The following is a 27,327-nucleotide window of genomic DNA, read 5'->3' as shown; positions in this document are numbered from 1 at the left end:
GTACTATAAAGTAATTTATGGCCTTTACCTTCTTAGGAATAGTAGTTTTCAGGATATTTGCTAAAATAAATTGATTTATAGTTGAAAGGATAATTAGTTTGATTTATGAAAAACTTTATTTTAGAAACCATTGGTCGTACAGATGTCTTCCAGCGCTCAAATTAAAGCTAGTAAAATTTACTATAAAATAGTTCGTAACGTTTATCTTTGTAGGATTAGTAGTGTTTATGATATTTGACAAAATAAGCTCACAAAATGTTTTTTAGTTCATCAATTTATTTTAGCAATTCTCATGAAAACTTCTACACCTACGAAAATAAACATTATAAACTACTTTATAGCTCATTAAACTAACTTTAATTTGAGTGCTAATAGACATCTGTACGTCAAATGGTTTTTGAGATATAGATTTCTCAAACCTACAGTATACTTTAATAATGTGGCTTTTACCCCTGTAGAACAGATTCGTTATCTTGGACTACACCTTGACAAACGACTAACCTGGAATCCTCACACAAGACTGAAAAGACAGGAAACTGCACGCAGTTTTTTTTTCCTACTTACACTATAATAAAAAATATAATACAATCTGAACTACAGAATACATGTAAATTTCAATTAATTTGAGCAACAAGTAGTACAATTAAATGAACGGTTGTATAATTTGTAAAATTGGGGTTGGTTCGCTGATAGGTGGTCAGGGGGTACTCCCTTAGTTATATTAAAAATATAGATATTAATTAAACTTATGTTTAATTTAAAATGTTATTTTTTACTTATGATTTTGTTTAAAAATATTATTATTAGTTTATTATATACTAAATTATATAATAAATGTGAATAAGACGGAAATAAACGTGTTTAGAGGATTTATAGTTTGTTTAAGTATTTCCTCTATTGTATTATTATTTTTTAGGAAGGTGGGATGAATATAAAACTATTTTATATTCTTGTAATTTTAGATACACTATTTACACCCATTCATTTCTCAAGTGTTTTATTAATATGTGTAATGAATATTTGTTAACTATATTACAAGTAACCAGATACTGCTCACGACAGGTAGGTAATAAATGGAATGATGGTGTGGAGTGGTTGTCTTTACTTCATCATTCAATTTGTAGTGATTGTCAGTTGAGACTTGAAATCATCTTCGCTCTAATCAGTCAACTTCATCGTTTCATTCATCAACTAAAGCTTTATTTAACCTTAAAAGCAGGCCTTTTTTTGTCTGAATGGAATTTAAATCATTTCATAATTTTTTTTTAGGAAAAAGATATAGAGTATGTTATTATAAATTAAAATCTTTCAATCCTTGCTATCTCTGTTTCAGGAATGTCGAATCATTCCCACGGGACAGTCTACGCTTACGGACCCCCAGACATCTGCAGGGCGGGCCTCATCCTGCCGATCCTGGACGAGAGGTCATGGAACGTCACCTTCAGAACCATCATCTACACTTTCGGCCTCCTCTACTTCTTCCTTGGAGTGGCCATCCTAACTGACATCTTCATGGCCTCTATCGAAGCCATCACCAGCAAGACCAGAAAGATATATGTGTCTAAGGCCAAATCGAAAAATGTACGTATAAAATAAAAATTACTCAATTTTAATGTATTAATACCAGTATGTAATAATATAACATATTTTATTTGATTTTTGATCACATCCTAACAAATAGAGTTAGCCCCAACATTAATATAATGGATGTTCACATAAGAAACTAATATTTAGGTTAATAATCATTCAGTTATAATTACATTATATACATAAAACAGGTATACACATCTAAGTTTGCGGTTTCGGTTTATATATAAAGAAAAAATTAAGATCCATTTTTGTGGTGACTGTCAGGACTTTTTCAAATAAATTATACTAATATTTTTTATTTTAAAACTATGTCGGTCTCTATTTTTCTTACTACTACATACAAAATTATAGCAATCCACCAATACCTACCGATCCATGACAAGCTCGAGCAAAGCTTATGTGACAGAAATGTGTATTGGAGTGCGCTGACATTAAAGTTGATTTCATATTCCCAGGAAAGTCCTTAGATAAAGTAGTTAAGCAATTAGCTTAATTAGGAGAACTTTCACTTTAATGAAAACCATAGTGTACAGAGGTTGTAGGACAATGTCTGTAGTAACGATAGATCTTTACTCTTGACAAATTTTCTTTTTCGAAAATTCCGCTCTATGTTGTTTTAATACCGACAGGACCATCAAATAGTATTGGATCTGATTTATTATGAACGGTATAATTAAAAATTTTCTGTTCTCCGAACATTTCCTCAGCTGTGAAACCCATTTATATTGCCAACTCAACCAGTCATTATTACCCACTTCAATAAACTGTTTGGGAAAAGGGTACAATCCATGTTGAGTATTTATATTAGCCCGGTCAATGTCTGGTAACCGTTACTTTTCAGACACTTGAAGCGAGTATGTTGGTTGATGTATGACATGTCGCAATCTCAAAAAGCAGAAATCGTAAAACAAAAATTATAAAAAGGCAATCCTTCCCGGCGGGACCCGCCCCACTAAAACCACCCGAAAGCTACTATAACTAAGATCCTATATCACTTTTGAAATATTAAAACGGAAAGAGGACACTTAAGTTTAATCAAGTCATATTTATAATAGTTAATAATAATAATAAGTTATATTATTAATAGCATCTAAAATTAGAAAACGGCAAAGATAATATCTATAATAAACAGGCGTATTATAAAGGATACAACACATAGAGTTATAAAGCTTCTACCTAGTGACTACTGATGTAAATTTTTAATAATTTTGTTTTTTAAATATTTACAGTTAAAGAATTTTATATGCAATATCTGTTTATAATGTTTATATTTAATGGAACATTCGTCTAGGAGTCCCCAATCAAGAATAGATTATCTACAGAAACTAATAACTATTTGGATATACCAATAACTGATAATTTCATCATTTGGATTTATTATGTAAACCCATTTTCCTATAAGAAAGAGTCAATATCTACAATAAATAAAGAGAATAAAAAGGGCTTAATATCTATCCTCGGATAACACTCTCAGTGATAGCTATTGAATAAGTTACTCAAATGATGTTTCCATCTTAATTGCGAGGTTGCGTTGCTACACAAGTCTTCAAGCAACATGAGGCGTTCACCACTTGTTCCACTCGTAAAAGGATCTGATATATAATCTACTTATCGATCTTGTCCAAAAGAGTTTGGTGCCAGTCAAAGAATACCTAACAATGTTAACGGGTATTCTCTTCCGGAAATAAAAGTAAAAATTACAATACCTTTACAAGGTAGTGTTATTGCCTTGAAAAGTCGTATCGATCGACCCCTTAGATTTACTGGTTGGTTCAAGGGCACCTGTTCCTATCCCTTCGTGCACCAAGCCTCTAGTCGGCCGCCACTTTAACGGCCACGCAAAAAAAATTGCCTTGTTTTGCTTAATTTTTTATGGTTTCAATTACCTTCTAGAAATTTCCGAATAACTCGAGAGCAATTCGGCCACTGGTTCTAGTGATAATTGGTCATAAACAAATAGTTTCTCAACTTTCTAATTCGTCAACATTGAATAATAAAAAAAATGATCAACAAGTGACAATTAAAGAATAAAAACTTAGGAAATGCAGAGAACATAAAGCTCAGAATATGAAACGTAGAATCCTTGTTTTAACAAAAACTGTAAAATTATGAATATGTTTATGCAAATTGAAAGTGGACTAAAGTTAAGCCTATCAAATCCCGAATAATAAATATTAACCTGTGACGTTTATTTTATTAAATCCAGCCAACGTCATGACAACTTCAGGCATCTTCAGGGCTAAAGCAAGCCATTAATTCATATTTTTAAATTAATGAAGTAATTAACATTCCCAACACTAATTAAAAAACCTTAGAAGTCCAAGAGGCCGGTGAAAAAAAAGAAAATTGTTTACCCCATTTTTTTTACCTTTCAAGACCACGCGAATATCATTACTTTTTTCTTCTCACTTTTTCTCTTCTTCTCTCCCAGTAACTTCTCATAATTTCTGCGTGCCTTTGCTTCCTCTCTTCCGACCACGCCAGTATCCTTCCGTTTTTCTTTATTTGCCGCAAGAACATTTATTTATTTCAATTTTTTTTCCGTACTGTTCTCTATCCAGACAGTCCTTGTCTGTTATTTTCGATTTCTTTGTTTCCTCTCTCATTTGCTTCACATATCCTCCTGCCCTCTTATATTCACGGATTCTGTCAAAGAGTTTCTTGTTTATTCTGCTTTGGTCCATTCTCATCATGTTCCTGTAGAATCTGTCTTCTTATTACGGCTTCCAGGTCATTTATCTCCTTGTAGATTTCCTCGTTGGGTTTTAACCTGTAGCCTTCCTGTGTTTTATACCATTTTTTACTTTACTTTAATGAAAACTATATAGTTACTAGTCAAAATTAATTATTCTGCTAAACATAGTTGGGAGAAATACATTTTTTATTCGGAGCTCCATAACTACCCAAAATACCAAAAAAGTTAATAGAACATTATTTAAAATAATGTAAATAGACTAAAATATGAGTTCTAGCAGATTTGTTTACGTTCTGAAGTTTCAGAGATAGTTTTTTTCAAAAAGCAACAATTTTTTTCCAAATAACAATAAAATCAATACTTTATAAATTAAGTTTGATATATGTCATGAATAGTGCTACGCCTAAGATTGACGTATAGAAATATAAATAGTAACTTTCCAACGAGAAGTAGTACTAGGGGATTAGAATTAGTAGCAATATTGATTTCTCGTTGAACAGAAAAACTATCGCTTAGAAACACCTTAAATATTTCAATAGTTACTTCATAATGTCATTCTCTGTATCCCTTCAAATTGAACTTTTTCTTACAGGAAATAAAGTGCATTTTTTCTTTATTTGAATGAAATAAAAAATGAATTTTTTGTGATATCTGGGATAGTAGCCATTTTTCATTTTTCCTTACAAGGCTGGTAGTCATTAACTTTTAGGCATTCTCCTCTTAAGCTCTTGAACGATAAGAAACCCATATCGCTCCTCCCTCTTCTAGTCCGGATAACTAACATTTCAAGAACAAGGATTCTCCAAGTTCAATAATTTTCTTGACCATGTCTTATCTATTACCAGTTAGGATTCAGTCTGTTATTCTGATATACAAACAAAATTTAAATATAACAAATTCATATTTGTTATTAAAAACTTAATAAATAATTCTAAGACTCTTTAGAAACTTGAACCCCTTAAAAAAATGCCATAAAATTTCTTTCAGTACTAATTTTTCCAAATGTGATTGAAGTAGCATGAAATAACTTATGTAGACGGAACTGAAGTAACCGTTATTTCAAGTAAGTGTTACTTTCTAAAACAGTGCCACTAGAACATCACCTTTATATCTCAGAGTGCTCGTGTAGGTTTTTTTTTATTTGTAACTTAAACGAAAATTAAACAATATAATTCAAAACATTCATTTGATTTTAATTAAAAATAATTATAAAAAAATTACTAAAAACTTTTGAAAAGGGATGAAAGTTTGAAAGCTTGATATTATATTAAGCCATATTAAGATCTGATGGTTATACTCGAAAACAATGCAAAACTATATAAAATATTTGGGCTGCAGGCAGGTCCTGATGATTGAAGATATAGATGATTATAATATCTCGATACGCTTGACCTCGATATTCTAATCTTCAAATCTTAACAGGGAGGATATAAATTAAGTGTTGACACCCTCGATTTTATTTATTATTGACTTACAATCATCATTATTTTATTTATTTATTTGATTTTTATATACTTATATATCGTATTAGCTTAGATTATTGTTTATTGCCTTGGAAAAGATACATTACAGCGATGTAATATTGTATATATATATATATATACATATAATCGAACATTGATAAAATATTTGACGAATAGTATGAATATTTATCGTTTTTGAATTTATATATCATAGATTAATGTTTGAAAATGATTCTTTCATAGCTAGAAATAATGGTTATAAATCGATTGATGTCATACATAGATACATGCGGCATCGTCATTGATTACGTCATAGATTCCAAACCAGATGACATCACCTCTTTCTTTTTTGTAATCTAACAGCTTTCATTGCTGACGCACACTGGCAAACCTCCGGCTTTTATATTTGATGTTGTGACTGCTTGTCTAGTAGTCAATGAACAACAGTAGTAGAGGAACTAGGGTGAAAGAGGGGAGAGATTAAAAGAATCTTTTGGTTGCCTGTATGATGTAGTAAAACTATGACCTGTGTCTTAGAATTAATTTTATTGTCTTTAGTTGTTTTATGAATTCCCAATTGATGAATATTACTAAGCACCTAGCAAGTTATAAAAGTTAATAAAAAGCCTTCCCGTTCTAAATAAATATATACATTACAGGAGATTAGATAGTTTAATAACTAGTTGTTAAGGAATCGTCATCTCAAAAAAAGCAGTAACTTAAGTTTTTATTACGAACCTAGGTTTAATTATGTTTATAAACGAAACGTGAAATTTAAACCAAAATTATGACGCTATAACAATCTATTAACAGAAGAATTAATAAAGGAAAATAATTAAACAAATATTCAAAATTAAAGTTACACAAATTAAAAATAAAAACAAGGATGAATTTCTTGTAAATAGTTCTTAAAAACTGTTAAAATATAATATGTCCCAGGTACTAAGGGCAAACCAATACAATCTATTTATTTTTATTTTTTAATATTTCTGTGATCAGGAGGCGAAATTTTATCTGTAACTATTAAGTATTTTCAAAATTTAAAATTAAAAAGTAAAAAAACAGTTAATAGCATGCGAATATGTAGATGTACATCAATGTTTTTTTATGTACATTAACATTTTACCATTTTTTTTTCTCTTTCGGACAAGACTCCCATTGGAGTCCTATACTGCCTAACCATGATTGGGGGCCAAAGTTTTTCATTTTGTGGGACCACCACTCAATGGGAAAGTCAAAGTCCCAGGCCGGACGACATAATGACTTGATTATCTAACACCAAGATCTCTGACATTTTATCGTTGCTGTTTTCTCATAAACTTAAAGAAAAAGACATAGCAACATTTAGGATATACCAGTTCTTCGACTAAACCGGGGTTTATTTATGATTCAGACGGCTAACCGGAGTTTAATTGAAGTTAAAAACTTAAATAAAAGTTATAATTATAATTTTATAATTACTTCTTGTATTTGATTTTGTATATAGATTGTTTTGTGCATAGGTGTTGTGTATAAAAAATGAAAAAGTTTAATTTATTTAAATTAACATTATAGATAAGCAGTGACAAATTCCAAAATCTGATTCATCACCACAAAAATAATCGATTAGAAAACACTCACATATTTTTTATTGAGATTTTTATGACTGGACTAATGTATATAAGAAATTAATTAATAAAATATGGACTGATATTTTTATTTCTTATAAAAAGTGCACAAGCTGCACATATAAATTAATTGTGACAATGATAAATACTTATGAAGGCAGATTTAGATAAATTTGAGTTGGTTCGAAACGTCAGTGCATTACAAAACATTTTTTACTTTCACTTACCTAATTTTGTTTATTTGAAAATTATAAACAACCATTGTTAGCAATAATAAACAACAGATAAATACAAAATATTTATGAATAAATAAAAGAAACATAATAATATCCCATTCTAATGAGAAAAGCCATTCACGACTGCATTAGGGCTTCGTTATGTTTTATTAGACTATTGTATTCTTGGCAGGTACAAAATTTATAATCGTTATTCCCTCCTCAAACAATCCTTAAATACAAATTTTTATAACAATAGAAAAACAGAAAATTTTTGTTTATAATTTTCTTCTCTGGGCATTAGATTTCTTTTTTTTCGAAAATCACAAAACTAGCAATAGCTTCAACACGAGTTCATTAATCTACACATTTGGGGTCGGAAGTGAATGTTATATTTTGTGAGCACCACACCGGATTTATTTCTTCATTTTTTATAGTCTTTGACTCATTAACTGACTTAAGAAACCTAAAACGTTTAAAGGAATTATGATCTCGTAATAGTTATTTGATATATTAACATGATTTCTTACCTCATTTGGTAGTGAAATTCCAAGTTATTTATTTTATTTTTCTTCTTCCCCTGCCTCTCGCCTAGACAGATTTCGGTAACAGTGGGGAGCGTATGCCACCTCTACCGATAAGAAATTTCTCCCATTTTCCATTTATTCATTTTTATATTGATATTAAAATTATTTAATCATATTATTCCTTCTATCCGCACACGAAAGCATCGTAACCTTTGAAGAAAATTGTTCTCTGTGATGACATAGTTTACCTTTTGCTTCGAACTAAATCATAAGTTTTGTAGCGATATATATTTCTCAAATCCTGGAATAAAAGTATAAAGTGCTCTTCTGTTATCTCGTACTTGAAACAAAGGCCGCAGCGATCAGTTACTTTCTCACTCGCCTTGGGTCGTCGATGCTATCCCTTGAACCAAATGTCAAAGTCATTATGTTTATGAGCCAGATCGGATATGTGTGATATAATGTATTGCAAGCATTGGACAGGGAACGAAATAACATTGGCTGCGATTGATAGCCGATCAAGAAGGCTTGTTACAATTGGAAAGGAACTTGACAGGTCTATCTCGGGACCCTTTCTTATTCTTTCCGTCCTGATTAATCTGTCAGCACTAACGATTTTCGTCTAATGGCTTTAGGTTTGGGGTGAAAGGTGGACATTCCAGTAATAATGGAACGAACAAAAATAGGTATTAAGTATTTTCTATATCTTAAATCCTCTAGTCTATTGTAATGAGAGTAATTGGACACTAGAAATTCCTTGCGTGGTAAAAAAAGTTTTTGTTCAACAATTGAGTATGAAAACTACAATCTTTTTTTTTATGCACTCTCCAGCTTTTTCCTTGTTACAAAAGGGACCAGCTAACATTAAGTGGATTGTCAAACTTCATTAAAACCAGAGCCATTTAATGCAAATGTAAGATTCTAACAAGCCACAACACATATACAAAGTTTCTTAAAATTATCTTTTAAAATGAGGATTTAGGAATTGGACATGTTGATAAATAAGAACACAATAAGAAATACTATAACAGAAAATACAAAATTTAACTATTTATCTAAAGTAACATCTTCATTTTTATTTGTTTCTTCCTTAAAATTCCCTTATATTGTATTTCTAAAAAACCTTATTACTATATCTCTGTGTTTTGTTTCTACATCATCAAAGGTAGAAAAGCTTCTTACTCATGCAGTAAATTAAAAATAATGCGCTCTCAGAATAGAAATTTTCACTCGCACATTATGCGTTTTAGATATCGAGGAACTTACTTAGTTCCGTGTCTGTTCAAGTTTTCAAGTATGTTACGTGTGTGATATCTTGTTGATCCCATATAGATTTTATAGGGTTCCGTCTTCCACTTTTGCTTACGCATGTGTAAACGTATAATTTTTGGCTTGCTTATTTTAACGGCAGGAATTTCCTTCAAACGGCTTGTCTGTTTCAGCTTAACATTGAAGGAACGTTAGGAATTTATGTTAACATATTTCAATAATAATTAATAATATTCAATAACTATTAACTATTATTAATCAAAAGATTAATAATAGAAATAAAAAAAAGAATAATTTTATAAAAAAAAAAATGAATGCATTAAAAAAGAAAAATATTAAAGTAAACCGTTAAGACAAAAAATCATGTACTACGATTATATATTTTTATATTTAATCTCAATGCTTATGTAATATAAGAATAATGAGCAATTGTCAATCTAGTTTTAGTATGCTGTGTGTATAGCAACTCAATGCTATTTGAATAAAGTGTTTCTCCTCTAGTATATAAAGTACTATACTTTATATAGCACTATATTTACCTAGTAGAAATAGCGAGGAACTATACTGATATACCTATGCACTTAGCTGATATTATTATAATTTTCATTAAAATCTATCTATCCAGAAGCGTTGGTGTTATCTCTTCATACATAACACACCCCATTTTAAGGATCACTCTTCATGCTCCTTCATACATATTCAGGAGAAAGAGGTCAGTACGGAAATTTTCTTTGAGAAAATAACTTTTATGATGAAAATTTTAATTACCTTGCATAATAAAATCACTTATGAAATTGAAGATCATTCTTGATTCATCAAAAAGTTATTAAAACAAATATTGTTACTAAGCGTTTACCTCAGGTCAACTTCCACACCAAGGCCGGATCCATTGGTGGCACTTGGGTTAAATCCAGGCTTAAACGTTTGCAAAAAAAAGCTCTATTTTAAGGTGTAAGATGCGGCGAAAGGAGAATGTTGATAGAGCTACAAGTATAAAATATAGCCTATATATATATGCCTAGCAGACATATACTTCTATATATTTTTATAGGTACTTATTATGTAACAGGCAATCATGTATAAGAAAAAAGAAAGTAGCGTAACAATTCTTTAATTTGATTATACACTTAAGTAACATCAAAATTTATTATAAAGTTATAATTTGATAGAAACATCATTACGAATGTTATTTGATGATGACGGAACTAGTTTTCAAAAATAAACCTTTTTCGACTCAGTAGTAATCATGAAAATCGGAAACAAATGGGTTCCGTATCGATTAGAGCATTATAGTCCAAAAATTTTATCAGCCAAATACGATGAATTGAAAAAGAAAATAATCACAAGTTGGACGGAAGGAATAAAATAAAACATTTTAGCACTTCCATTGAAACCAATAATCCGCACCGCGTAAACACAACATACAAGGTGAACTTGGTCGCTGTTCGAGGTCACGAGTGGATAGATCTGGAATTCGGTTTTTCCATCTATAATTGTTTGCAATCACCAGGGTAAATGACATTAAAATCATAAAAACAATAATCGTGATAAAAAAAAAACCATTTCCCTAAGGATGGTGGTATGTTTTGGTCATCCTTGAAATCGTGAATAATTTAAAAGTAATTAAGTAAGAAGAAGTCTATCTACTGTTTGTTTTAAAAAATACCAAAATTTGTTTTGATGTCATTGTGTGACTTTCTCATGAATACGCTATCATTGTGATAAGACACCAAATCAAATCCTTTAAGCTCTCAGATTATAATTATGTTGTCAATTGACGATACCCTAATGATTACAAAACTTGAATAAATCAAATACTCGAATTCAAACGTTAAAAACATAATTCGTCAATGCAATATTCTGAATAATTAATAATATAAATACTTAAGCCAGATTAAAAAAATCCAGAAAGCACATCGCATAACAACAAATTTAATTATACTGATATCGTAAGTACTTCAAAGCGTTCTATTGTGTGGCAATATGATTTACAACAATGGCTCCCATAGTACCGCAATCCTTAGGATGCCATAAGTCATAAAGTACCGTTAAACTCAATAAAAAATTAATAATAGGAAGATGATCTGGTTTTAGTCAAAAATAACTCAAATAGTAAACAACTATTTATTGTAATTTTTTGGTTTTCCTTCATTCTGAAAGCCCGGATGAAGTCCTGTAAAGTGATGCGAAACGTTGGCTCAATATTAATAGATTAATCGCTATTTGATATTTTTTCTTGCCCGTACCCAGACCATCTTCCATTTATTAATTACACACGGTCAATCAGCGAGCTTCTAATGAAAAAAATAAAATTAAATAATAAAACAATTACAAAAAATGGTTGCTTTTATTGCTGTTCCAATATCTGTTTGTTTTAATATATAGTCGTATTTTATTTAATTCTATGGTTCATTATTTTATTTATCTTAAAAGAAAAATTATAATAATTACAAACCAAAAAGTTTGAAAACCACAGATGTAAATAATACTTATTTTTTAATAGTCACAAAATAAAAATAAAATAAACTCAATATTGTTCTAGGTTGGGTGCGTAGGCTTAAGACTTAACTAGCTAATGGCTTTAAAATTCTAATAATCACTAATCCTCATTTTTAAAAAGTTAATTTTTGTACGTAAATTAGCAAAATATTTGTCAAACAGTGTTTTTTATTTTGAAATGACGATTTAAAAAACAAATTAAAGATGAATTATGAACCTAATTTTGATCTTGTTTACTTCATTTTTAATTTACTAAATCTTTCGTTTGCTCTTTTTATTTTTCTTGATCTCGTTCCTTCAATGCTTTCTTATATTAGTCACATAAATGTAGTTACTAAACAATTTATGTTCAACAATAATAAATTTATCTTTTAAAAAAATATTATTTAAATTTCAGCTCAATGGTAACTACAACATGGTGACAAGTGTGGTGGCAGGCTTGCAAGAAGACGAACCGGAAGTGATCGAAGTCCGAATTTGGAACGACACTGTTGCCAACCTCACCCTGATGGCCTTGGGGACATCCGCGCCGGAGATCTTGCTGTCCATCATCGAAACGGTGGGCCACAACTTCGAGGCAGGGCCCCTCGGTCCAGGTACCATAGTCGGTTCTGCAGCCTACAATCTTCTGGTTATCACATCTGTCTGCATGCTGGCGCTCTCTGGCAATGATACCAGGAGGATACACAGGCTCAAGGTAAGTGTCTTCTAAACACTTTTTATGTAATGTTGAGGATTGGTTAATTAATAATTGATGCAATTACGTAAGCTAATTAATAATTAATGCAGTAATTATATGTTATGGGTAATTAATAACTAATGTAAGGATTGGTTATACTTTATTTTTGTGGCATTTTATTTTGTTTCTAATACACCACAGTTAATTCAGAAATATTACATACATATATGTATCGGATATTTCTTTTCATGAATAAATGAAATAATTAAAAAATAAGTCATGAAGGCTGCCCAGAAGGGAGGGTGCCTTGCGCAAAAAGGATAAAATTTTTTATGAGAGTTCATTTTTAATAGGGTTATGGGTTTTTAAGATGTAACCATATTTGTATGAAAATTTAATTTGGAGAGACTTTTAGATGAGGTAACAAGAAAAATTACTTACTCACCGATACAAGTTGTACATAAACAAAGAACAAAAAATTTAGATCCTTTGTTTTATTGTACAAATGAGAATGCTATGAAAATTTTTGAGAGAAAGTAAACTTTTAGCCCTTGGGGGATGGGCACCCCAGGTGCAACTTTGATTATTTGATTTAAAAACTAAGATGCTTACTAGCAAATTAAATGAAGAGATCCTCATTCCTGAATTTGAAATCAGTTTGATTTGAATCCTTATTTAAACGTAAACATATATTTCTACTAGAGCACATGCTAAAAAAATTGTTTAAAAACAAAGAAAATGTTTTTAAAAAATTTTCTTTTTCTTTGAAGAAGAAGAAATTAAGAAAAGGTCTATTGGACCACTGCCATATCAGAATCCAAAGACTGAAATGGTTTGACCACCTAATTAGGACGTTAGTATGACAAGGAGACTTTATGAGAGTACACAAGATAGAAAGAGAAGTAGAGGAAGACAAGGGCTGCTGGAGAAGTTGGATTTTCTCTTAAGTATACCAAATGAAATTAAAAATGAAGCTTGTAAGGAATAAAAAAAGAAAAAAGGCAGATGTGGAAAAAGCCTGTGGCTGCTATATATGCCTGTAATATAGATATATTATGCTATCTGTAACAGACAAATAATAATAATAATGAGATGGCAATGAAACATAAATTATCTGAGATCAGAAAGACCAGCCTCTTGACCCATAGAGGCTACTAACTCCTAACATTGATAAATTAAAACAAATCAAAAATGACAGAGAAGTAGAACTACTTCAAGATATATTGAGCAGTTTACCACAGATGTCAATAGAAAGTGATTTACTTAAAAATATTTATTTTAAAGAATTAATTCATGATTTAATTAGTCAAAAAGCGGAAAAAGAACTTTTCAAATATCAAATAAGATAATGACTTTTAATTATTATTGTGATTATTTCAGTTAGTGACCAAATGTTGTTCAGAAAATAAACTATATCTTACAGTGTCGTGCATCCACAATTTATTAAAGATGGTCATTCATATCCCAATTAAATAATCATCATCTCGGATTTACTTTGAAGGAATGAAAGATTAGATCATTTACTTGCTGTAACATTCAATAGGACACAAACAGATGTCCTCTATCATTATATTTGTAATATGTTTTATAAATATATTATATCAGTTTAATTTTTTATTTTTAGGTTTTCGTTGTAACAGGGCTTTTTAGTTTCTTTGCTTACATATGGCTTTTCCTTATTCTGCAAGTGATATCTGTTGATGTTGTTGAGCTTTGGGAATCTGTTGTTACTTTCTTATTATTTCCAATACTTACCATTTTTGCTTATGCTGCTGACAAAGGATGGTGTGGACTCGGAGTTATTTCAAAAAGTAAAAGTAAGCAACAACTTGAACTTGGACCACTCCGAGGAGATGAAAGTAAGACATAGATGTACATTTTCAAGAATGTTTTTTCGATAACTTCTCAAAATAATTTTTAATTTTTTCCTTTCTTTTAAAACTAGCTGAAAAAGAATTGGCTGAAAGGAACTTCTTTAAGGATGGAAAATTGGATAAAGATAGTTTGGTGAAATTCGTTCGTGAAGTTAAAAAGTACCCTGGATTGACTGATGAAGATGCTGCTGTATTAGCAGCAGCAAAGTAATTATTGGAATTAATTTAACATTACAATATGCTCTTTCTTTTTAAAGCAGATAATCAAAATTCATTCTAATGTTTTTAAGGCTTATTAATTCTCAACCACACTCAGCTATGTGGTACAGAATTGGAGCCGTAAGAACCATCTCAGCGGGAAGAAGAATCCAACCAGTTTTAGATGCAAGGTTACAACAAGTAAGTATAATCCTATTATAAGTTGCTCATATTGTGTTGTAAATTGGTTGCGTTTTAAATTAGGTGGCTCTAAATGGTTGTAGTAAATTGGTTACGTTTCATAACTATACATATCAATAAGTTCTCTCACTCAATAAGTTTATTGAGAAACCCCTTTAGCATTTTTAATATTATTATCTGTATTCCTTAGCACTTAACAGTTTGATTATATTTTTACTAATTAAAAATTATAAATCACAATATGATTGTATTACATGAGCTGTTTGTTTTTTGTTTGAGAATAGCATTGATAAAATATGAGTGAATATAGTAACAATATTTTAGTTGGTAAATTACTTTTAACATTTCAATTAGTTATAATATATCTTTAATTCTGATTATTATCATTGGTTAACTCATCAAAGCCTTTAAATGTAACTTCGTTTCTTTACTGTCTTACCTGCTAATGAACAATTATCTCTTTTCAAAATCTTGGAATATCTATTAAAATGATGTATGCTTACAATTGGCTATTTGTTAATGAATTACAACCAAGAATTGATTTTATTTATCAAAACAGAATAAAAAAAAAACCTTTTTGATCGGATATATTTCATTTAAACAGAGAAGCATATTTTTAATAATTAATACACTTAGATTAAACCTATCTTTATTTTGTCAAATTGTCGATCATGGATACAACCAGATATTTGATAAGGATTACTACATCGTGATTCATTTCTTTTAAATTATTGAAATACATAAAAATTTCTTATTATACTTTATTTAATTTTAAATAATTTCATTTGTTTAAAGGTATACAATGTGATAAAAACAGAAAAAAAAACTGAAGTTCCTGAGATAAGACCAGCACCAGACATGCAAAAGAATGCTGTAATTGAATTTAATTCAGCCACCATAGCTGTAAAAGAAAATATTGGAAAATTTGCAGTAACTATCTGGAGGCATGGTAATACTGAAAACCAAGTAAAAGTCAGGTTAGTTTACTATTATATTTCATTGATTTATGTTATTTTTGCTAGAATTTTAACTTATGTTGAATACGTAATACTCAGTAATACTAATGAATACTAAAAAACCAAAGGAGGACTGTTCATCACAATATATAGGGAAAGAGAATGTAAACTGCAGGAAATTTCAATGGGAATGAATTAATTGTGTAGATGGGAATGAGGTGTTCTTGGTTATATGAACATATAAGACATGTACCCCACCATAAGGCCAATCTGGTGGATGAAGGAAACCAAAGAGAAATTAATGTAAGACTTTTGACATTTTTTAAAAACAACAATAATATGGTAAAAGATTGGGAGGAAATACTGCTGGATTCATTATAATGCATGGGTGAAGATCGGTAATTTACTTTATGCCATTGCATATCAATGACTTTCTTCATAGTAGTGCTGAGTACATCTCCACTAATGTTAGGAAAAATACAGTGAAAGGTTCTCTCTTTTAGGAAAATCACAACTTTTCAATTATTTTTTTTTTTACTGAACAGATGTTAACCTAACTCTTTTCAGTCAAAAAATAAATTCAAAAGTTCTAATTTTCCCAGAAGAGAGAACCTTTAATTGTATGTTTCCTAAAGTTAGTGAAAATGTACTTAGCACTACTATGAAGTAAGCCATCTATATCATTAGAACACTTGATATGCTGGAGGTGAGAAAGGAAAGTAATTGATGGTAGAATATTGAAGCTATAACAATTTAATTGATGAAATTTGAAAAGAATTTAATTATGAAAATAAATAAAAGTGACCAATACAGAAAAACATGATGAAATAAGAAAATTAAATCTATTAAAAAAAGATAAATGAATAAGCCAGAAAAACGCAGATTCTTCAGATGTACTTTGGACTCGTCTACTAGTGATTTGAGGACTTTCTTTTTTATAGTGTGATTGTCTAAATGCTTGACTTGGTCCACCTCGTTCTTAATTTTATATCTTTTATGATAGTGGTTAATTAAAAAATGTAAATAATTTTTGTAATATACACTCCTTTCCCACTCAAACCTATTTAGTCAAAGTTCTGTTTGAATCCATTATTAAGAAAATGAGCCTCTGATCTCCTTTTTAAAAATAGTTATTGATTCCAACCCTTTGATAATTTCTCCACTATAGATTTTGATATCATATTACTCTTGTTCAGTATGTTTACTTCTTGTATATCAAATAATGTGATTAATTAAAATAATGGGAATTTGAAATAATAAATAAATTAAACAATAATAAAGGAAATTATAATTGTGTTTCTATTGTAGAGTTATGACAATTGATGGTACTGCCAGGAAAGATGAAGATTATATAGCCATCAATGAAATAGTTACGTTTGAAAAAAATCAGCGTGAACAACAGGTAAGTGTCTGAATAAACTTGATTATTGAAACATCTAACTAATTCTTGGCATTGCTAGGTTAAAATGTAAGGTTATTTCATTATTTATGAAGAACATTTATTTTATTATTGATCTGTGAGGAGATTTGTTGCTGTAATTTTTATTTCTATGCAGTAAAAATAATTATGAGTAGTAATTATCCACAAAAAAATATTGTAAATTGTTCGTGAAAGTAAAAATTTATAGATCATTTTTATTTGAAAAAGTTTCATTGTTCGCTATATTATTCATGGTTTATCTTCTAGCTTATTGTTGAAATTGTCAATGACAACAAATGGGAACCCAATGAAGAATTTTTCTTGCGACTTAGCTTGCTGCGGGATGAAAACCAAAATGTCGAGCTTGGTAGGATATCTATAATGGAAGTGACAATTATTGACGATGAAAGTAAGTAGAATACATTCTCATCTTCTAGATTCTTAAAAAGTATAGGCAATATGATATAACACTTTATATTTTTGTAATATCATGTATAATTATGTAATTAATGGAGTCAAAATTAACTCTTTGTATTCAGAACAAAATTCTTTCTATTCAATAGATTATTAAGAAAAATTAATGAAACCCCAATTTTTCCTACTTTCATATTTTGAATGAAATTTTCTTATCAACATCTCTTTATTCCTTGTCAGTATTAAAAGTACCTACATGTTTAGGTCTCCAAAGAAATAATAATTGTTTTCAAAAATGTGTTATTTTAATTACATAATTTAAACCTTCCATTCAGATTTCATTATAAATTTTCTCCAAACATAAATAAATTTAATTTATTTTATAAAATCATTTGAATCTTGATAAAATTATTGATAATAGAGTGTTTTAGTATACTAGTTTTATTTTAGTAATATTATAAATTTCATTTTATATTAGTAAAGAAGAATAAAACTCTTTAACTATTGTTATGTTATTATTCCACAAACACTAATCATTAGAAACTTTGTGAATGAATAACCACTTCAAATATTTATAATAAACATAATATTATGTATTATTTTAGACCCTGGAATAGTTTTGTTCGAAAAGAGAGGTACAGTAGTGAAAGAAAGTGCTGGTAAAGTCAGCGTTGGAGTCACTCGAGTAAAGGGATCTGATGGAGATATCTCAGTAAAATGGAAAACTATTGATAAGTCTGCAATTTCAGGAAAAGATTATGAGGGAGGAACTGGAGAGTTAAATTTCAAACATGGTGAAGTAAGTCAATAATAGCTCTAATGTTTATTTTATAATAAGTATTTATTTATTTTAATAATACTTGTTTGCATCTTCACAAATATATGTTGGCACAAAGTTATAAATTTATTTTTAATTTTAGACATTTAGGTCCATTGAAATTCCAATCACTAATGATTTGAACCCAGAAAAAGATGAGCATTTTGAAATAGAACTTTTCGATGCCACAGGTGGTGCAAGAGTTGGAAGAATTAATAGAATAGCTGTTACAATCACCAATGATGATGGTAAGTCATTATGTTAACTCAAAATACTTATTTGTTCATACGTAACATTATTAATGTAATTAACATGCATAATTAATGTTTATTATTTTTCACAGACTTTTACAATATGATGGATAGACTAATGGCCAAGACTAATGTAAATATAGACGCTATTCGAGTCCATAGTGAGACTTGGACAATGCAAATTAGAGAAGCTATGCTTGTAAAAGGTGGTGACATAGCGAATGCTGCTTGCTCAGATTATATTCTCCACTTCTTCTCCTTCTTTTGGAAGGTAAAATATCTGTTACAATTTTTTAATGGTAATCTATTAAGACCAGTATATTTTTTACAAAATTTACCAACTTGCATTAGATCAGGTATGCCAAACTGTATTAAAACATGGACCAGTTATTAAAACTGTTAAGATTCAATCAAGCCACATCACATTTACAAACTTAAAATTATAATTTAAGAGTTGGATAGGTTGTTAAAACAAAGTAAAATAAGTTTCTAAAGCAGAAAATGAAAAACTTATCAGGTGATTTAATGTAACATCTTTATTATTACTTGTTTCTTCCTTTGAATGTCATACTGTGTTTAAAAATAAGTGTATCACAATTTCTCTATTGTGTTTCCTGACTACCAAAGGTAGGGATGCTTGTAAAAAAATATATCCTTAGAATCAAAAACTTTACATTTTATAATGAGTCTTGACACTAACTTAAGAAGTGAGGTACTCTACATCAGAAGGCTTTGTCAATACATATTCGAAGGTAAGGTATGCTGAATAGGTCAATTGACGGGAAAATTGGTGAGTTTTACCAGAATTCTCTTTAAATCCTCGCAGGATGAAGACTCCATACCATAGTGTATTCACTTACAATCGTGAAGGGGATGGCAAGTATTTGCTTTTGGTCCTTGCAGGAATGGATAATCCCTTTGTAAGGTATTCACTTGCCATAGAAAGGGTAGCCAGTTCTACAAGTATTCATTGTATATCCTGGCGAAAGGACAGAGGATATAGGAAGAAGAAAAGAGCCAGTGAAGGTAGAACGCAATAAAAACAACTTACTTTTACAAAAATAGAATTAGAATTTAATGATTCACTGATATATATTATTACTCAATGCCTTTTAAGAAGGTGAACCCATGAGGGGTATTGCTAGTCAGTTGCTAGGATTTCCATTGTGCTTCTGGGCTTAAAAACACCATCGAGAGATGCTACGTATAAGACGATTCTATTGTAATCTTTATTGGTACAAATAATACATTTATGAATACAGCAATATAATAAACAGCAGTTAAACAAAGGTTAAGATAAAGTATTTACACAATTATTACAAATAAATATATCACGGTAGTTTGCTTGAAGGTTGTAGTGATTCATGTCTCGGCAGGTGACACAAAGTTGATCTGTAACACTTGTATCAAACAGGGCTTCATCCATTGATTTTATTCTTAAACAACAAATCAAATTTATTAAAAAATAAAAATATTAAAATTTATTCTTGAACCTTGAAATATAGGTAATTATGACCCAACCCAAGCAATAGATTGTGTTTAATTATTTTATGCATATTTTGAGATAAATGAAATCTACTTATTTTCTAGGTGCTGTTTTCTTTTATCCCTCCTCCAACAATTTTTGGTGGTTGGTTGTGCTTCTTTATTTCTCTGGTTGGCATTGGATTTATGACAGCTATCATTGCAGATCTTGCAACAATTTTTGGATGCTTAGTTGGTCTGGAGGATACAATGACTGGTAAAATTATATAATATTGGTTATTGATTGAATATGATTTAGATTTTAAAAGTTCTATTTAAAAAATTCTAATATTATTTTACTTTAGTATTAATTATACAGTGCTACTAACTCCAAGGACCTAGGTTTAAATCCAGCTGTGGCAGATAATTATTTATTCTGTTACTGTAGCCAGGATTCAACCCTATGGGTTCTGGAGCACTCCTGGGATACACATTTTATTCTATAATTACATATAAGATAATTGAATGTCTTACATATATAAACTACCATTAAATCTAGAAAACATTGTATGCACATACCTACTTTTGTTTATTTAAACATTATTCTAATATAGTGATCACTAAAGGTTCAGCTTTTAGCTAAGCTTTTCCAATTTTTTGTTTTGTAGTAATAATTTTGATATAGCATGGTATATATACAAATTCTTAGAGGTTTTGAAAGTGGTTTGGGCAGTTAATTTGAACATTTAGAATGCTAATAACACTGAAAATCTTATTTTTTATCTAAAAATATATGCTTATAATTTCTAATCTAAGCTTTTCAAAGAATCATTCTGCATGCATCATAATATCCAGTAAAATTAAAATTGTGCTTGTATTAACTTTTATAAAAGTTGTTTTGAAACATTAATCAGTTGAAGAAAGTTATTTTTCTAAAAATTTATTATATCATTTTTATTTTAATAATTGTTTTTTATTGAGCCAGGAAAATTATAGTTGAGAATAGTAAATTATATATACATAAACAAATAGATTTAAGTTAATTCAATGTTAATACCTAAAAATTGGCAATTAAGTAGTTCATTAATGCAGATCAATCTAACCCAAGTAAATTACTTTAACGCTCATTTAGGATGGTCAGGGATTTATATATCCTATGAGACCATCCACTAAATATATATAGGTCAAATTAATTTTATAGTATTTGGTCAAGTATTAATCTGAATATAATTATCTGAGTGTTAATCCAATAACATAATTAACCCAATTAGAATATATGTGAATGTCTGTACTAATAACTAACTGTTAGAATAGTCAGCTGATGTAATTTACAGCTATAACCTTGGTTGCAATGGGAACATCTTTGCCTGATACATTAGCAAGTTGTACTGCTGTTTTGGGAGGGAAATTTGCTGATGACGCTATTGGAAATATTAATGGAAGCAATGCAGTCAATGTTTTTCTTGGTTTTGGATTACCATGGACCCTTGCAAGTTTATATCATGGCTGGAAGGTTAGTTTCATATCTATTTTTCTATATTATGTTTAGCTTTAACATTTGTCGCCCTGGGGACATCACTGCCAGATACACTTGGTGCTAGAACTGTGACAAGAATGGAACGTCACGCTGATGGAGCTCTAATACACATCACTGGTAGTACTGCTGTGAATGTTCTAATGGGTGTCGGTCTACCTTGGTTTGTTGCTGCTCTTTACCATCAAGTAAAGGTCAGACAATCTCACTTAATTTTTTATAATTTTATCAATGAGGTGGTTAAAATTAACCTTTCCTTTCAAGAAGTTCATTCTTTAAATAATAAAAATCTTACATGTTTACTTACGATACTAATCCTTGACTCCTTTCATACTTTGTCTACAGTTATCATAATATTAAGCAAATCATGGAAGAAAATTTTTTAAAAAACAGGTTTAGTAACTTATTAAATAAATTATGTAAAATTGAATCGGGCTAATTATTTGGAAAAAATTATCTCAAAATGTCTAATTCTAACCAATGCAATTTCAATTCTCAAAAATATGTCTATTCATAATAACCCCTTTCTTGTTGTTGTACATTAATTAAAAATTACTGAATATGACATTACAAATCTAAATATTTTGTTAGGAATTAGTCTGTCCTCACACTACATCTAAAAATTTGTGCTTGTTAGTTTTGTTAAAAATTATATCCTACCTTATGAATGGAAAGATTAAATTTATATAACTCTCCCTATGGCTCAGTCTCTAAAGATTTGTTCTTATTATAATTCATAATATTCAGACAGAATGTACCAGAATATCTTTCGAATATATACTTTTGCCATTCTACTTTACGTTCAGTTCAGCTTACTTACCCATATTGACTCAGTATTTTATATTTGAAAGCTTTCTCCTTATAGTTGAACATATTTTTCACTACTGGAACCAAAAATTTGATTCCACTCTCGAACTTCATCTTTAAGGAAAAGGACGTACTGTTCAGGCTGTTGGCTCTAAATATTTTAATCAAACCATCGAGTAAATAACTCTTCCACCTTCACTTTTGTCCCATTTATAAAGCAATTAGTAAAACTACATGACTTCATGCATGAAGACTTATAAAAATCACTAAAACTTTTTATTTCACTGATTATGCATAATCTGAATTTTAAATATAGAAAGATTAAATAAAGATTTGTTTTGCATACAAATTAATTTTAGGGATTGAAACAGAAAATAAACACAGACTTTGTTAAGAACATAATACTATTTCACTAATTCAAAATTGACTGCCATTAACTATGGTATGATTGATTTAGTAATTCTTATGAAATAGGGATTTTGATTTTTATAAATGCCAAACACATATTAGTCTTTAATTATTTCTTGAAACTACAGTTTATTGTATTAATTTTTTTTTCAGGGTACTTCATTCATAGTGCCATCTACAGGACTAGGTTTCAGTGTTCTCCTTTATTCTATTTGCGCCATTATAGCAACAATACTCCTGCTTGCAAGAAGAAACCTTGCAGTATTTGGCAAAGCTGAAATTGGAGGGCCTCCTGCTGGGAAATACAGTACAGTGGCTATCCTCATTGTTTTATGGGTGCTATATCTCGTTTTCTCCTACTTCCAGATTCATGGAATCATTAATGTTAACTTTTAAACTTTTAGTAAAACATTTGAAAAGGTGTTGAGTAGGTAATGATTCTGTTTGAATTTGAGTTTCAGGTATGATATCCCTCAAAAGATTCCATGAAAATTTTTCTCGATTACTTCAGTTAAATTAGTTGTTTTGCAAAATCTATTAAGTGAAACATGTATTCATAGATACATAATATAATTTTAAATTATTTTATTTATTGTTATAGTTAAAAATCTTTAAATCAGTTTTTAACCAAAAAATGGTTCTTTGGAATTTAAATACTTTGCATAGTAATTTGTAATATGCATTTTTTTGTATTCTTAATGTGAGATGAAATTACTCTTTTTTAAGGTTAACTGAAATTTTTACCTCAACAGTATGTTTTAAAAAACATTTTAATTTATCAGTTTTATTTTTTCTATTTAGTAAGGAGAGTTTAAATTGATATTTATTGACTGCTTAGAAATAATGTTGTAAATAAATCTATGTAAATATTTCTTTTGAATATAATTTAGAAATAATGTATTAATTTATATTTTATATTGTAAAATCAAGAAATTATTTAATGTTTCTCATAAATAAGTTAATATATATAAACATATTTTTTAATTTAGTGCTTGTGAAAACAGTATTTAGTTTTATATAAATTAAAATTTTATAAGATGTTCTAAACTACAACATAAGATTGTTTATATAAATTTTTGAGATTTTATTTTAGATTCTCTTATGATTCATTTCAACATTGAAATTGGTTTACTTATTCTGGAATGTAACTATGTTTACTAGTTGTGTTCAGTTTGAATTATAAATGCACTCTTTAAAAAAAAAAAAAATGGGTTGTGAGATTGATAAAAAATAATTTGTTATCCTATGGTGCTTTTAATCATAAGAACTTTTTTTTAGCAAAGGAAGAATAATGTATTTGTTAATTTTAGGCTTTATTTATAATTCATTATAATAAAATTTAACTGTTTAAAAACTAATAAAAAAAAAGGCTGAAGTTTTATTAGTATTATGTGCAAATAAATATTGTTTATAAATAGTAAAATAAGTTATTTTGATATTTGAAGTAATAAATTAATTACTTGATTTTGATTATATTTTCTGCTTTTGAGGATGTATTCTTTCCTCAGTCTAGATATTTTTTAAAAAATCATTGGAGAAGTTAGTTGGGGGGTGCGGTCAGCATAGAACAACATAAATAAACAAAACCATATTTATTTATGTTGTTCTTTGTTGACCGCACCCCCCTGACTAAGTTCTCCAATCATTAATCTACGGTAAATTATCTACACCTCATTAAAAAAAAATTATATTTATGTATTTTCCTGTTTTATTTTTAAGATACAAAGTTAGAATGGTGGCTTCCAATTCTAAATAAGAGAGATTCAAATATTTAAATTAAATTTCTTGTTGACAAAAATTAGTAGGCTTCTCATTAAATAAATACTTATTGTTTGCAGGTGTGTAGTATCAGTGGTTTAATTATTAGTTAATTAGTAATGTTTTGAATTATTACAGTATTAGTAATTATTCATAACGTTAGTATCAGTTTGTTTTTTTTAAGTTATTCTGGTACCTTAATGGATCCTGTTACAGATTTAAAATCTTTAGTGTTAAATAACTGAGTTCTTAGTGCCTGATTAGATGGTTTTATAGTCCACTTTAATAACTACTTCATTCCCAATTACTAATGTAACAATAAGGTAGTATTTTAATTCAAAATCTTAAGATTATGATGTGGAATTCCTCTAAGATTATTAGAACTTTTGAATTTTTTTATATGCAAGTGCGCTCTAGTGATATGATTCTTACTAGTTATAAAGGCTACCGAGAGAAAGCACTCCATGTCCTAAAAGGCGCTGAACGAAAGCCTTTGAGCTGAAATTCTTATTTTTGTATTAGGAGAACATCTCTGTGCAGGAGCTCCTAAAGACCCCGTATTTCTGGTGTAGTGCTGACATCTAGTAAATGTTTTAAGAACTTACTAACATTTTAGTTCACTATTTGGCCAACAGAGATTGTTTCAAGCAAAACAAGTTAACTTTCAGGAATTTCCCACCTTAAAAGATCTTTTAAAGCATACAAATTAAACTCTTTATTTAGAAATAATAGTAAATACTATGAAAAATGTTTCTCAAAAACAATAAATAAAAACTTTCACACATAAAATCCTCATTTCTCCAAAAACAAAATATAAACTGTTTTTTTTTTTTTGGGTATATGTCATGTTACTTTAATATTTGAGTTCACCTCACTGTCCACTCTACTTTTTGTTTAATACTGTAATGAGGATATTTTATACCCTTTGTGGCAGACATACCAACATCATTGATTTTCATTTGTTGGGTATCTTAGATCAACGTTTTCCAAAATTATTGTAATTCTATGTGTTTCAGTAAGGTAACCAATACACTTCATCTAATCTTTCTTAAATAGACTCAATATCATCTCTTTACTTTTTGTCTGACATAGAAACATTGAAAGCAGTGCAGTATCTAATTATCCTGTATTGAATGTCTGAATGCTGATGCTACTTGCACACTACCATTGGGTTATTAATAATAACTTATTAGAAGATAACATCACAATGTAAAATTAAGGATCAAAGGAACTGGAACAGAAGCATATTTTCTTACCAACTGAAATCCTAGAGTTATAAAGATTTATGAAAATCTGTTAAGAAAAAGCTTAACAAGGCAATAAATATAAAACAGATCATAGATAAGAAAACATAATAAGGCTCAAATTTTGATGCAGCACATCAGGTGTATGAAGAAGATTCAAACACATATTAGACTTAAAATAATATTTCTAAATTATGTTTCTATTACTGTTCAAAATTATTATTTAAAAAACCTTTAATTCCTACTTTAATCTTTATTTTTACTTATAACAACAGAAAGACAAACTGAAATTAATCTGATAACTGTTAAATAAGAACTTTAAGATATTTCACGGTGGTTTAGGTTCTACATAGAAATTATATTTCTAGGGTTAAAAATCAAACAATTTTTCTTTTAAATTTTTTTAATCAAATATATCAAACTCCATAATATAACATATTAAATTTCACAATATTTAATGAAACATAACAATAAACAAAAATACTCATTATAAACTCACTCATACAAACATATGGAGGACATATAAACACTCTAATAAGGGAATACAATTTTCCATAGTCTTTAATAGATATTTTTACTTTTCCCTCTATTTAAAAATTATACATACATATTTTAGTGATATGTTAGCTATACCATATTTTTTACTAATTAAAAGATTTAGTTACTATTCACAATTAGATTATTGATTAAACATCATTTGTTTTAAAATAGAATGAGATGGATTTATTACAAATGTTAATAAATTAATTGTTTTATGTTATGTAAATAGTCATTTAGTCCATTTGTTGACAAACCCAAGTTATGTTCTTGTATTGATAAGCAACAAATTTTGGGTATTTGTACCTAACTTAATATTGTTTATAGGAGTACCAATATATTGTCTTTGGCAGTTTTCAAACAAAGAATTTAGAATTAATGCATCTACGGGAATTATTTTTTGTATATAGGTGTATTATGGCACGAAACAAAATGTATGCTTCACATTTTGATTATAAATTTACTTATTGAACTAAACTAAAAATTTCAATTCAATAATTTATTAAAAGGCTGTACTGTGAAACTTCTCAAAACAGACATTCCTGATAAGGGGACAGTTTCATTTTCTTTGGCATCAAACTTATCACTTTACACTGTTTTCAACTTCAGCAGTGGATGGTCAAGCTAATAGGATATGTTAAAAGTAATTTCATCGAATTTTATTTCTTGGATCATCAGGGGTAGGGTGTTTTACTGTTAGTATATAAATACTTTTCAATATCTTCTCAATTCTTGTACATGTTTTTTAATTCAGCTATCACACAATCTAATAACTACATACCTACATTGTGTATGCTAGTGAAGATACAAAACATTTAAGTTTTGTATAGTTTGACCAAATAAAACAATGGAAAGAAAAGTTAAAATTGGCAAAGGAGGAAAGAATCGTGATTTCTTTTT

At 29.1% G+C, this 27,327-nt stretch overlaps 1 protein-coding gene across 2 annotated transcripts in view; it reads left to right on the top strand.

The window, feature by feature from the left end:
* LOC106677698 (sodium/calcium exchanger 1) overlaps positions 1-24,725 on the top strand; it is a 65,761-nt gene extending 41,036 nt beyond the window's left edge. The window contains exons 2-15 of one of the 2 annotated variants that reach the window (XM_067049479.1): positions 1,334-1,581; positions 12,263-12,562; positions 14,169-14,403; positions 14,490-14,625; positions 14,709-14,817; positions 15,613-15,794; positions 17,082-17,175; positions 17,461-17,602; positions 18,213-18,406; positions 18,528-18,672; positions 18,768-18,946; positions 20,266-20,416; positions 21,689-21,867; positions 23,042-24,725. In XM_067049479.1, the coding sequence (XP_066905580.1) occupies positions 1,336-1,581; positions 12,263-12,562; positions 14,169-14,403; positions 14,490-14,625; positions 14,709-14,817; positions 15,613-15,794; positions 17,082-17,175; positions 17,461-17,602; positions 18,213-18,406; positions 18,528-18,672; positions 18,768-18,946; positions 20,266-20,416; positions 21,689-21,867; positions 23,042-23,284 (2,535 nt within the window). In that variant the 5' untranslated portion in view covers positions 1,334-1,335 and the 3' untranslated portion in view covers positions 23,285-24,725. Of the gene's footprint in view, positions 1-1,333; positions 1,582-12,262; positions 12,563-14,168; positions 14,404-14,489; positions 14,626-14,708; positions 14,818-15,612; positions 15,795-17,081; positions 17,176-17,460; positions 17,603-18,212; positions 18,407-18,527; positions 18,673-18,767; positions 18,947-20,265; positions 20,417-21,473; positions 21,653-21,688; positions 21,868-23,041 lie in introns of both variants that reach the window. The other variant, XM_014415776.3, reaches the window with a different exon arrangement.
* Positions 24,726-27,327: the final 2,602 nt, after the last annotated feature.

Source organism: Halyomorpha halys, unplaced genomic scaffold (genome assembly GCF_000696795.3).
Source record: "Halyomorpha halys isolate HHAL.00 unplaced genomic scaffold, Hhal_1.1 Scaffold106.1, whole genome shotgun sequence".
Lineage (NCBI taxonomy): Eukaryota > Metazoa > Arthropoda > Insecta > Hemiptera > Pentatomidae > Halyomorpha > Halyomorpha halys.
The sequence above is the reverse complement of the archived record's forward strand: the minus strand, read 5'-3'. Positions and strand labels throughout refer to the sequence as shown.